The sequence below is a fragment of the Phoenix dactylifera genome, unplaced genomic scaffold (genome assembly GCF_009389715.1).
Source record: "Phoenix dactylifera cultivar Barhee BC4 unplaced genomic scaffold, palm_55x_up_171113_PBpolish2nd_filt_p 000051F, whole genome shotgun sequence".
NCBI classification, from domain to species: Eukaryota; Viridiplantae; Streptophyta; class Magnoliopsida; order Arecales; family Arecaceae; genus Phoenix; species Phoenix dactylifera.
The window spans coordinates 1,991,247-2,005,604 of record NW_024067670.1 but is presented as its reverse complement, the minus strand read 5'-3'; the positions used below and the strand labels follow the sequence as shown (position 1 = coordinate 2,005,604).

The 14,358-nt window shown below is 36.6% G+C and overlaps 1 protein-coding gene across 2 annotated transcripts in view; it reads right to left on the bottom strand.

Moving 5' to 3' along the window:
• Positions 1–392: 392 nt before the first annotated feature.
• LOC103698139 (IAA-amino acid hydrolase ILR1-like 6) overlaps positions 393–14,358 on the bottom strand; it is a 37,567-nt gene continuing 23,601 nt past the window's right edge. For both annotated transcript variants that reach the window (XM_039116102.1, XM_039116103.1), the window contains 3 exons: positions 6,716–7,030; positions 1,203–1,331; positions 393–1,092 (listed from right to left, as the gene is read on the bottom strand). In XM_039116102.1, the coding sequence (XP_038972030.1) occupies positions 730–1,092; positions 1,203–1,331; positions 6,716–7,030 (807 nt within the window). In that variant the 3' untranslated portion in view covers positions 393–729. The remainder of the gene's footprint in view (positions 1,093–1,202; positions 1,332–6,715; positions 7,031–14,358) is intronic.

Here is a 14,358-nt window from a genome sequence, read left to right as displayed (position 1 = left end):
GCAAGTTCAGTAGGCGGGCATGCGCATCCACGTTGCTTTTAGACCAGAAACCCACAAGCACGAGCAATATATATTCACATGAAACAAAAAAGATGAGTTTTAACTCAATAAATATATATATTATAAAGCTTTGACCGGATACAAATTCAACATAGAACAGAAATACAAGATGCTAGTTCAAACCTGAGAATCATTGGATCAATCATTGAGAAAAAGAAAAAAAAATGCCATTGTCAGGTGAAGATTCTGTATGTGTGCATGCGCGTGCAGGCATGTGTGCGTACATATAGGAAATTTAGGGTAGTGATTATTTCTAAATATGCTCCTGCAGAAGCCATATTTGAAATGCTTTGAGAGAAGAAGACCACAAAACATATCAAGCCCATGAAAAGAATGAAAGAGACAACCTAATGCCGAATATAAAGCCAAGTTGAAAAGTTTAATAAATAACTAACTACATTCTCATCAATAAATGGACAAATTGAGCAAAAACTTCTTATTGTCTGACTAAGAATGCAATACAAGAATAGCGGTTGCAATGTCCCCTAGTTTACTAACGGGGCAGTTAAATATGGCATTATGGCAGGCAAATGGAGGAATACCCTGACTCCCTCTCCACCATCGTCCAATCTACAGAGCATGGAAACTCCCAATGGATGCCATAGAACAGCTAATAGTGAGATATGCACACCTTTCCCCAAATCTCATCCAAAATGTGGATTGCAAATTCTAGCCATGCTCAATGAGATATCTTTCAGCTACTGCAGCATGAACGGCAGCACCAATTGGAAGAACATCTTCATCAATCATGAAATAGGGAGAATGGCCTGTGTAGGTGGATCCTAATGTTTCATTTCTTATACCTATATAAAAAAAGGCTGCTGGGATGACTTCAGAATAGAAAGAGAAATCTTCAGCACCCATCATCGGCGGGACAATCTTGTAGTTCTCGGGACCCAAAAGATCAATTGCCACCTTCTTTACATGTTCATTCATAAATTCATCATTAACCGTGGGCGGGTAGAATCGCTCCTGTTCAAAAAAGTCCACGGAAGTTGTGCATCTGTAAACACTAGACTGCTGTATGATTACCTGTTCATAGATGCTGTTTATTAGATAACAACCTAGTAAAGTGCTACATTTAACAGAATATATGAAGGCACGAGCTATAATTTAAACTTAGAAAGTGCCTGATCACCAACCTCTTCTATCCTCTGCCGAAGCTGGTAAAAGCTTGCATTAGAGAATGCTCTGAAAGTTCCAGCAATGATGACAGAGTCAGGAATCAAGTCAAGATCATCGCCTCCATTAAATGATGCCACTGAGACAACCTGAAAGCATCAGGACAAAAAATAAGAAGAGAAGGGGAAAAGGGAAAACTTCATGGACTAACTCGCTGCAAAAAGGAAAGTTATTCATCAAATTAAATTATATGATAAAATTGATATTTGAGATTATAAGATACCATATATGTTTTGGCTTTGAGATATAGACATTGGCAGAGACAATGCAGGGAACAAGGGAAATTTACCCCATAAAAATTTCATGTTTGATGAATGGGGTAATTTAATTCAACCTCCCACCAACCCCTCCTCTCCTCCCCCAGGGAGCAAAGGGAAAAAGAACAAAAAAAAAAAAAAACAGAGGAAAAGGCCTCTTGTAGATTTTCAAACTTTCTAAACTAAAGCCTATCACATAACATGGAGTTTTATTTCCTAAATACAATCTAAGGCTCCCACTCTAGACCTTGACCATGTAAACATGGTAAATAAGCAAATACCATCAAACATGAAAACTTTTAAAATAAAAAATAATAATAATTCTTATTGTTACCTCAAATCCTTCCAGTATCTGGATTAAACAAGAGCTTTCATTAGGCACCAAACTAAGAGTGAGAAAATCGGGTAGCTAAGCATCCCTTCCCTGAATCATTGATTAGCTTTTATTCTTTTCCCTTCTCCTTGCATCCATGTATAATCCCACAGATGCATAGCTGAAGGTGATTTCTCCATAAATTTCATTATATCTTTTATTTAACTTTTTTTAGTTTTGGGTACAAAAGACTACTCTCTTATAAACTCGTATATTTGTTACATGCTTAGTTGATTATTTCTTCAGGAAAATACATCAACTTTTCTTCATTATCACTGCTAGAATATATGACACAGATCATATTATATCACATACATCCATTAATGTTAAGATTGCAAATGATGGAAATATGAAATTAAATTTTATAAAATTTTACTGTGAATGAATTGATAACCAGGAAAGCACATGATAGATCACGTTGAACTGATAGTACTTAAATGACTACTGTTTTAATTTGTGCTAGCACACAAAGTGAAACAAAGAGAATTCTCTCCATAACTGTCTATAATATTTCATCACTTTAAGTGAAATCAAGTTTTTTTTTTAAAAAAAAATCTGGTCTGTTCTTTCCACTGCTGGCCACAACAACCATATTTATCTAAGAAAGCACACATTCCTTTAATATGTTAGAAGGAACATAAAACGTCCAATATCTCAACTATACTAGTGGGTGGCTGAAAATAAGATACAGATTGTACTCTAGTCTTCATTGAAACAAAAAGCTGGAGAAATTTCAAAATAAGACATTCCAATGTCTGTGCCAACAAATGGCAATTGTATAACAATATATCAAGAAAATGATCCACTATGTTTTATGATTTTAACTTTAGTACTCAATGATTTTAAAAAAAATCATATTAACTTTATGATTAACATATCTTGCAGATGCAAAGATATCATATCAATTGATATTATGGAGCATATCAGTAAGTACGAAATAACTTTTTAGGTATATAAATTACAAAATTGGTGGGTGCCCAATAACATTACCCACAAATATCTCAGTCAGGATCTATCATGTCATGCGATATGACATGCACTGAAAGATAGATTCTGCTGGCAATTTTATGAGGCTTATCATGCTCATGGTAATGCATGAAGCAATAAAATGGTCTAGATCCATCAAAAATACCTATATTTAGAAGGTTTGCTATAGTCATGTTCCTAACCAGTAGTAAGAAAGGAAAATGAACTAAGTAGGCATTTACTCATAATGGGAAAGCTTAGAAGCGAAAAAGTACAGCTTCCAAAATTCAAATTTTCAATTATAAGACGTAGGCCAAGGAAGTTACTTGTAGTATTGAGATACAAACATACTGGTTTTACTGACTTAATTTTTTGGTTTTTCTATACTATAATAAGATACCAACATTGTCCTGGAGTTAATTAAAAAATCAAGATTAAAGACATCAACAACAACACTGGAATTTAGTATTTGTGTCTTTGTGAGGTGAACTGGTAATATTAATCGTATAACACTTCTAATACAAGTATTTGCATTAGTTTTGACTTGAATATTTTAGTGTTTCTATAGCATAATAAGCTACCAACATTCTCGAGTTAAGTAAAAGCCATATGAAAGACATCTTTAATAACACTGGCATTTAGTATTTTGCAGTGAAATGATAATATTGATTCTTAACTTCTCGTAACACTTCTAAATACTGTAAATACAAGTATTTGTCATCTTTCTCTGCATCAGAAATTTCACTAGTATCTTAAATTTCTTAGGGGCAGTTTAGAAGTCCAACTCTTCTTTCCATGTGAAACTCTACCCATGTGGGAAGAGCTGAGGAGGCAGAGGGATAACCATGCAGGTAACCAAATTTTACCAATATTAGCGTCCTAAAAAGCATATCAGGATCGTGGGACCAATAGACCTCTAACTCAGCATATCTCTTCCTCTCCTACTCTCCTCAACACTTCCCACCTTGTCAGATTTGTCACCTAGACATGGGATCCAGGTCCACCATATTCTCAAATAATTCCCATAAGGTAGAATTCTAGTAAGGAGAGAAAGGTGACGGAAACGAGATTGGGATGGTGGACGAGGCTGATTAATTCCACTATCCCCTAATGTTTTAAGACAGTAAAGAAAATCATCTTTCCGAATGAATTTTAGTATCTGTAAACTTTTGGGATTGGAGAGCCCATGGACTACCCTTGTTCTCCTACATCCTCTTCCTTATTCCTTCTACTCTCAGCCAACTCTCATTCTCGCATGAGTTATCCTCAGGTCCATTTAAGAAGAAGTTCTCATGAACCCTTACAGTTTTCAATATCTTTTACTTTGTTTGTCCCATTCAAAATTTGTGATCTTTGCTCCATCAGAATTGTATCTCAATCTGATTCTAATTTCATTGTAAGGAAGCTGTCCAACCACTTGTAAATGTTTTCCATCCAATCTCATTAAAGCAAATCCATATGGATGATCCAATATAATACCACCAAACCTCATTCTGCTTTTCTCCCAAATCCAGAGAAAAATTATTGGAGATCAGAATCTTGCCATGGGAAGGGTATATAATGATTAGATCATCAAATCTTAAGCTTGATCAGAGAGTTCACCTTGCAAGGTCACTGATCGAAGGATCCACAGAAAGATTAATTCTGATCAAAGAAATCATCTATATCAGGCAACTTATCAACATTTTTGACAAAGATTAGATGTTCCAATCTTCTCAGATCACCTGATCGATGGCAGGATACACAGGCAGGAATTTACCGAACTTCTCAATGTGATTCAATGCTCATGTTCATGCTCAAATATGTGGATTTGGGAGTAACCCCAAAACTAACGCTAGAAAATATGTTCAATCTGAAACTAATCCAATCAAATGGTGTTTTTCGCAATTGACTTTTAAAAATTAATTTTATTGAAAGATAAATTTAAAAATGATAAATATAAAAATGAAAAAAACTTGAAACATGTTCGCACTTTTGACATGCAATATATGCTACCAAATTCTAAAAATAATGGGGTTAATTTTTAGGTGATTGACCAGAATGTCTGTAAATATGTAAGGCACTTATTGGAGGTAAGTATGAAGTTTGAACAAATAAGATTTTGTTATTGAATGGCACAATATATATATATATATATATATATATATATATATATATATATATATATATATATATATATATATATATATATATGATTCTTTTATTGCACATTGATCCTTCTATACAGATTTACAGTTACAAGAAATCTAATTTCTTTTCAAATGCTCATCTTAACATCTATAATATATGTGTAATTTAGATTCTTATCATGTATTATATGTGCAAAAGCCTCCATACGCATAGAAAAACCATAGGTAGGGTATTTAACTTGATTATCACACCTCTTCCTTGCAAAATATAGTATTTAGACAACAGAAACCCAAGTTCGGAGGCCAAAAAAGGCCCTACCAAGGCTGTTTGGGGCATACCTATGCATACCCATTTATACCATTTACAGGTATGATCCTCGGTTCCAGTGTACTGAACCCACCCTTGGTTAGTAGGGTTTGAGCCTTGGTATTTCAATCGTTGTTATATACCTCATTTGCATTAAAAAATATAAAGTGGAAATGTGAAATAATATTCTACTTATCGACATTATATTAATCAATTTATATCCCTATTTATATTTGTATTGTTAACACCTAATTTGTATCCATATCCTACAAACAAATACTGATATCAAATTTTATCATCCAATGACGTATGCATCCATATGCATATTCATCAAATAAAAGTGGATACAGATATGGATGTACTAATATCTGATGCATCTTCACCCCTATTCACAATAGTGCAAGTAACCAGCCATAGACTTCTCTATTTTCAGTATTAGATTTTCTCTTGGTTCTTTTGATTTTCTCATTTATTCTTCACTTCCTCTTCCCTATGTTATTCGGTAGATGTAGATCATTAAATACATTAGGGTTGACCTACAATTTTCTGTGATCAATTTGTGCAGCCCTACAATCCATCAGCTCCTAAGAAAATAGGACTTAACCCTAATTTAGACTGTATATCCCTAGACCCTTAGACTAATTAGTAGGAGTAGCACCCTAATGGGCCCCTCATTCTGTGCACCATATCATAATTCTTTTGGTGCTCAAGACAAACTCCAAGCATACTTCATAAGTGATAACTGATAAGTGAATAAGAAAGAAGATCCCATCTGTTTCACTTGTCCAATAATTGAACCACAGGATTTTTATACTGAGAAATGGAAAAAGAAAAGAAAATGTCAATTTTGGTGCTTATGAGGAGGACTAGACAAGAATCCTCAGCCAAGACAACTTGAGATCCTTTAGAACACTCTATAAAGTTGAATTTTGGTACTCTAAGGAAAAACATTATGGATGAAATTAAGAAAGCAAAAATGTCAATTTTGCGACATAGGGCATAAGTGGAAATTTCTGTTTCACCTTTTCTTATGGACCCGGATAAAACTTAATCTCACACTTCAAGAAAGTGCAATAACCAATAAGCATTAAATTCTGAATGTTCCATGATGTTAGATTCATGCATAACTAAATCAACTTCATAATTAATACCCTATATAGACTGGAACAAATTTTTACAATAGATTTGAACAATTTAGTCATAATGTTTTTAGTTGCAGAAAAACTTTAGTAGGGGGTCATAATCAGCCATACTTGAGCCAGATCATATAATTTCAAGTTCAACCCTACCTGCTTATGAATAAGCTTGTTCAATTATTGTAAAACAAAATCTTTATATAAGGAATATAAACAATGATTGAACTCCAAGTTGGCTTTCTGTCAAATCATCAAACATATGCCCTTTTTCACTATGTGATAAAGAAGTGACACCAAGAAATAACCTGTGAGTCTAGAGGATTGGCTTCACGGGACACAATGTTCTGCAGACTGATGACTGCAGCAGAGGCGGCCAAAATGGGATCAACTGAATGGTGTGGATTTCCAGCATGCCCCTCTCGTCCCCTTATAACTGCCTTAAAAAAGCCACATCCAGCAAGCAAAGGACCGGCTCGTGAGCCGATGACAGAAGTTGGATGCTCATGTGATACATGAACAGCGAATATAGCCTCCACATCCATCAGAGCACCATCTTCAATCATTCGCTTAGCACCAATTCCAGCTTCCTCTGCTGGCTGAAAGAGCAGCTTAACAGTTCCCTGCAGTCATAAAGTGAATCAGTACTTACACAAATCCAATTGCAGCTAGTAGTATCTCTAACTTCTGTTCAATTCTGTCATGCATCATCATATGAAATGAGTTTCAAAAGCACTTCTAGGTTTCATATGAAACTGAAAAAAGGAATTTGTATCTTCATCAAGTTTCCTTCTTGAGTAGCAAGAACAGGTAATAGCTGATTGTCCATGTGCTGAACTGCCACAATATGTTTTTCTTGCAGCAGCCTAAACTAGATGCAGCAGATCTAGGGGATTTGTTAATACAAGAAAGAATTATATCTTGAAAGCATTCACAGACCTAGGTTTACTTTCACAAGTTCTAAGAATAATAATTCTGAAAGAAAATGTATAAAATAGTGAAAATTTATGAAAGCATTGAAATGCTGTTATAAATCAAATTGATTGTTTTATGTAATTAAATATCCCAGAGGGATTATAGCCCCATTTGGCATTGCTTTAACATCTATTTAGTATCAAGAAATAATTGCATAGTGCTTTCAATTATCTAGTTGTTTATACCATCAAAAATTGTTATTATAAAGTATTTTTAATCTATAAATTAACTATTTTAATATTTTAATATAAACAATATAATAAATAATATTTTTTATATTTACTATAAAAACATAATAAGATTTTTATAATATGAGTATAGTATAATAATATTATAATATAAAAACAAGATACTATTTTTTAAATTTTTTATATTACATATATTGTTATTAGATTGTACATTATTATAAATTTTAGTAATTTAAAATATACTTTTTGTATTTTAATCTAAATAATATAATAAATAAAATAATATTTTTCATGAGTGATTACCAAGTAATATAGAATATCATAAGGTCAAATCTCCTCAATTGAATGATGATGGAAATAAAAAGACAAATTGAAATTGCTATGGAAATAAAAGTATTTTAAATTAATTTAAAAGCTTTTCCTGGGTAAGCTTCTCAATACATCTAAGTAGAGCTTTTTTGCCCAAAAGCTATAAATTGTAACTTTCCCTAGTAGACTTCTTTCAGCTTTTGGAGGACGTAAAATGCTGTTTCAAAATTTCTACCAAACATTACAAAATCACCCAGAAGGGCTTATGGCCCTCCAAAAGTAATACCCAACAATGTTAAGATTGTTAATGGCTGGATTACTAGGACATCGCAAGTTTCTGACAATCAAGTATTCACAGAATTTATGTGCTGTTAACAATAAAGAACTTTCAAAAAATTGACGCTAACTAAAGAAATTGAATGGTAAACTGCAAGGTCCTGAAAATCAGAAACAGAAGATTAACATAATTTATAGCAGGTTAAAATTAAAAATTATTCTCAAGTTACAGGGCTATAACTTAGCAACCAGACCTGAAACAAACATGATCTGGACCCAGTCTATAAATATAGATTTTCAATTCAGGCAAAGGTTCAAACTCAAATCTGCACAGTTCAAATACGAAAAAAAAAATCACAAGTCAAATGCTAGATCAAAATCAGATGCCCAAACCACAATTTATATTTCTCAAACTCTTCTATTTCACATAGCTCCACATCTTCCTATGAAGTTTCACTCAAGGTTTCAAATACCACCAAAATAGGAAAGTAGGAAATTACGAATGGTTTATGTACCATTTCTAATAGGTTTCTGGTATCGGTATACAATGTGTCGGTACTGTACTGTATCATTTCGACAAGAAACCAATATGAGGTCTCGTACCCATATTTGAAACTTTTTCACTTATACCTCAAAGTCATAAAAATCATGGCTATAGAAAAAGCAACATAATATCCTCTCAAGTAAATTGGATGAGGCCATATGAATCCTTATAGATGAACCAATAAACCGGTTGAGACCACATAAATCCTCTCTACTCATGTAAATGAGGCCTTATAGGCCTACATACCCCACTCGGCCAAGGATCCACTTAAGTCCTCATGGATATCAAGAATGAGGCCATATATACCATATAGCTAAAGGTAACACAGTTGAAAAAATATAGAGTCCACGAGAGACTCAGTTTCCCTAACTAAATGAACTAAGTGCTACTTTGGTTAGACAGGTGCCACACTGCCCTCTTAATATCAAGCCACCCCACCTCTTCTTACCCCATTGTTATTTCTGCATCTTTCACATCGCTCTCTCTCTTTCTCTCTCTCACATGCATAAGTAGCCCAGCAACACTGTACTCTCTCCTTCTTCCAGCCGAACATTGAGCCTTACATTTCATAAGTTTTGACATAAATTTTGTTGTTTTATTTCAAACTCCCCATATCATTTTAATATTGGAACAAATTTTCTAGTTAGGAATTATCTTGTTTAAGAAGAAGTCTATATAAAATTAGCTCCAGTGTAACAAAAATCCGTTTAATTTCTGAAAATTAATTTTCTAAAAAATATTTTCTGGTTTTTAAATATGATGAGAGTACAAAAGTACGATCTACATACTACTTAAATTAGTATTATTGCCAATGGATAACGATATTATCACTAATTTAATATTATATTTTTGATTGGGTGCAAGTGATCATAAATCAAAGTTACATTGCGCATTTAGTATATATTGGGCCTAGACAAATGCATAACTCAGACCACATACGCCCAACCTCGTCATGGTCTGATCGAACCCACCATTCATCAAGCACACTTGCACTCGAGGGATATATGGCAGCCATCCTAAGGCAACGCGCAATGGGACATCCGAGGGCTTAGATTTATCAAGCCGAGAAGATCCAAAAGGAAGAAAGTGGACACATCAGCGATCATCCCGTGATCGAGTCTCCTCCACGGCGTCCGAGCTTCTTCTCCCACGTGCATCTCCAGCATCCCGCGATCACCTCCCAGAGATCAGGATCCCACGCTTCTCACGCAATCCATCCTGCAGCCAGCTCTTCAGCCATTCCTTTTCGGCGTGTGAGCCAGCGTCCATTCCCATTCTCGCGATCGTCCCGGCAGCCGCATCCCATGCTTCCGGACTCGTATCAGATCCCGCAGCATCCACGATCAGCTCCCGATTCGTCTGCGCATCCCAGCACAATCTGCATGTCGTCCTCAGCCAAGATCAGTGTCCGTTCTTTCCGGATCCGCCTCCCAGCTTCTTCCCGGCCGTCCGCTCATCCCGCAGGTCCCGTGATCAGCGTCCCCTTCCTCCTCCGTTCCAACGCTCGTGAGCATCTCGGCAACCATCCGCATCCCAAATTCCAGCGTCACAGCCGCAACTCGCGTCTGAGTATCCCGCGGCCAGCCGGGACGCGCATCCCGGATGACCGCTCCTCCCAGAAAAGTTCCAACATGCTTAGTTTGTTTTTTTTATTATTATTATTTTTTGGGAATGTTTCCTGGAATCAAAGGAACGGGGGGAAGATGGTTATAAGAGGAGCTCTCTCGGCTGGGAGGGGGGCTTATCTGGGAGATTTCAAAAAGACAAAAGAAAGAAAAAAATAGAGGAGGTAGGAGAGGAGAGAAACAGGGCATCCCCTGTTTCCGAAAAGAAAAAAAAAGAAAAAAAAAAGAGAGATGTTAATGTTTTTTAATGAGAGGCTAAGTTCCTTGGTGAAGGGTGATGGAGGAACCTTTGATGTACTATTTTTTCTGAAGTAAACTCTGAACCTTTGCTCTTATTGATTTATATCATTTGATGTGCTATGGATTCTTGCATAGTTAATTTACTGATAGTTCTTTAATGGTTTATGTCTACTGATGCATGAACTGCTTTAGTATTTGACTTATCGTAGACGTACAGGCACGATGAATGCTTAGAAGTTGAGTTCATGTATTCTCGAAACACATACCATGATTAGATCTATTCCACTGTTAACATTCAATCAAGAATCACAAAGTTTATTTCTTGAATACAGTATCATCAAAGGGGAACCCGGATCCCTAACCATCTCTCCTTTACTGAATTTTATTTATCTGCTTATTAATCTTTACTTCTAAACTTCTAAAAACCATCTGAAATCACATCTGAAATGACACTGATAATTCATAGACCGCTCCCTGAGGAATCGACCTTGGACTTCCGAGAATTTATTACTGGTACAACTCTCCTATACTTGGGAGATTAGTTTCGCGAAAGCATTTTTGCGAGCGCATCAAGTTTTTGGCGCCGTTGCCGGGGAACGGCTGAGTTATCAGTATAATTTTAGATTTAATTAGTACCTTAGTAGTTAGTTTTTTTCTTTCGAAAAAAAAAATCTTTACTACTGTTTTTATTCCCTGCACAGTCTGCATCAAACTCTGATATCAGAGAAATTCACCGTCTAATTGGACTCAAATTTGGTCGACTGGTGCAAGACGCATTTTTCGATAATCTGAACGGTCTGATTGACATTCTGAGACTTTTAAGACCATTAGATTAATATGAAACCTTGCTGCTTTCTGTTTTGAATTTTCTGTGTTTAAATTTTCTTTTTTTTTAGAATCAAAATTTTATTATTATCATATCTCATTAACCCTTGTTGCTAATTGAAAATTGATAAAAAAAAACTTTAAGAAAAGATCAAGGGTAATCATTCAAAATAAAAAAAAGAGGGAAGAACTCAAAATTTCAAATTTTAAATTTCAAATTTCAGAATTTAAATTTCAAATTTAAACTAATAAAAAAAAGAAATAAATAATTTGCTTGATCAACTATTCAATATAATTTAATGTCATGTCATAAAACATAAAAAAAAATCTTTTGATTGTTGCATATAGTATAAGGCATCAGCATAAAATATTCTAAGGGTTGAACCCATTAAAAAAGATAAAGTCGGAATTTCATCACTCGTCCTTAGCCCAAAAATCATCCCAGTGCATAAATATCCTAAGCTTAACTAAAATCAACTAGACGTTGGCCCCTAGGGATATTCGAGCTCAATAGGACGAACACCACCGAAAGTTGCACCAATTTCGCTCTATGGCCCAGTCGATGTCTAGGCAAGCTTTGTCCCTCTAAGAAAGACAGTCTCTGTTCGAGGAAAGTGGGTTTTAAGTGGGACCTTTGCTAAACGCATCGTGACCCCTCCACTTACCTGGGAGCATGGTCTGCCGTACCGGTCGGTACGGGCCGGTACCGGCCGGTACATACCGGTACCGAATCCTACCGGTACGGTACAGCTACATATTTCGGTACCGAACCGTACCGGCCCGTACCGACCGGTACCGATGCGTACCGGCCCGTACCGACCGGTACCGATGCGTACCGGCCCGTACCGACTGGTACCGACCCATACCGACTCGGTACCGGCCCGTACCAAACCGGTACCGGCCCGAACCGACCAGTCCGTACCGGCTCCAATTTTTTTTGGCTTTTAGCCCCATCGGTACCGTACCGGTTCGGCTCGGTTTGGTTCGGTACCGTACCGGTACCGATGCCCACCGGTACGTCGGTACAGTCGGTACCGCGTACCTTGCCTGGGAGCTTACCTGGTCGACTAGGTTACTAGACCGGATTGGAGGCTTAGGTGTCCTCTTCAAACCAGTTAGGAGCTGTTTAGAAATTTAAGAAAAAACATTAGGAACTGAGGTGTAATGTTTTGATGTATGCTTGATTGTGAATAGATTTTTGTTTTACTGTATTAGGGTGTCGTTTTAGATATCTTTAGGTGGTACTTGTACTTGCACAAAAAAAAAGGGGGAAGAGAAATATTTTGCATGCTAAAGTGGAATAGGGACGACACCGGTTGATTAAGTCGTACAACTTTAGATCATCCCTTAGGACACACCCCTGAAATTCCTTCGCAGTATCTCACACCTTGTGAAATGGCTGATTTAAATGAAGATGCAGGGAGTCACCACGATCGAGAACATGAATCCCATGTTATGACTCTAAGACAATACCTACAACCGACTAGGACTAGTCAGCCTTCATGCATAATTTTTCCTGATAATGTAGGACATTTTGAAATCAAACCAGGGGTAATCCAATTGCTGCCCAAGTTTCACGGGTTAGAGTTCGAGAGTCCGTATCTTCATTTAAAGGATTTTGAAGAATTGAGCATTACATTTAGAGTGCCTAACGTCACCGAGGATGTCCTTAAGCTGACGTTGTTCCCTTTCTCTCTAAAGGATAAGGCCAAAACATGGCTAAACTCCTTGCGACCTAGATCAATAAGAACTTGGCAAGATATGCAGAGAATTTTTGAAGAAGTTCTTTCCCGCACAAAGGACCAACTTTTTGAAAAGACATATCAGCAATTTCCAACAAAAAGACAATGAAACATTTTATGAATGTTGGGAAAGATTTAAAGACCTTCTCTCATGCCCTCATCATGGGTTCGAAACTTGGAGAACTATTAGCTTTTTTTATGAAGGTCTATCTCCACAGTTGAAACAGTTTGTAGAGACCATGTGCAATGGTAGATTTTTAGAAAAACAACCGGATGAGGCATGGGATTATTTGGATTCCCTTGCTGAGACTGCCCAACTTTGGGATAACGGGGATAGAAACAATAAGTCTTTGCCTAAGCCTACTAGCTCTATACAGGGAGGCCTTTACAACCTCAGAACTGAGGATGATCTTCATGCTAAAATGGCAGCCCTCACTAGGAAGGTAGAAGAAATTAAGCTTAGGAAGGTTGAGCCTGTCAAGACTATAGAGCTTAGAAAGTGTTGTGGTATCTGCGATATGTCTGGTCAACCACTACAGATTGCCCCACCATACCGGCATTCAAGGAAGTCTTGCACGATCAAGCAAATGCTATGAACTCCTACCAAAAGCCTTATAACGATCCATACTTGAATACCTATAACCCTGGTTGGAAGAATCATCCAAATTTTAGGTGGAGAAACGATCATCCTCAACAGTCACACCATTCAACTCCTCCACCTACACATCCGGCTTATGCACCACCACCTCCTCAAAAGCCGAGTATTGAGGGTACCTTGCAATCTATACAATCTTTTCTGCAGAGTCAAGCTGATATCAATGCTCAAAATACTCGAAATTTTGAAGATATAAGGAATCAATTGTCAATGTTGACTACCGTCCTAAGTACTCAGGAGAAGGGTAAGCTTCCAGCTCAACCCCAACCTAACCCACAAGTGCACGGTAGTAATAATATGGCTCCTAGTTCGTATACAGAACATGCAAAGAGCATCATGACTTTGCGTAATGGGAAAGTCATTGATCAGACCATCCCATTGAGACCGCAAGTCACTTCTAATTCTGATGTTCCCAAAGCCAATGAAAGAGACAAAGAAGAAGTTGAGGTCCCAACTTCTACCGAGAAAGTTGAATGTCCTTTTCCTCCACCTTTTCCACAACGGTTAAAGCTGTTGCAAAAGCTCGAACCTAATTCTGAAATTCTTGAGCTTTTTAAGCAAGTAAAGATCAA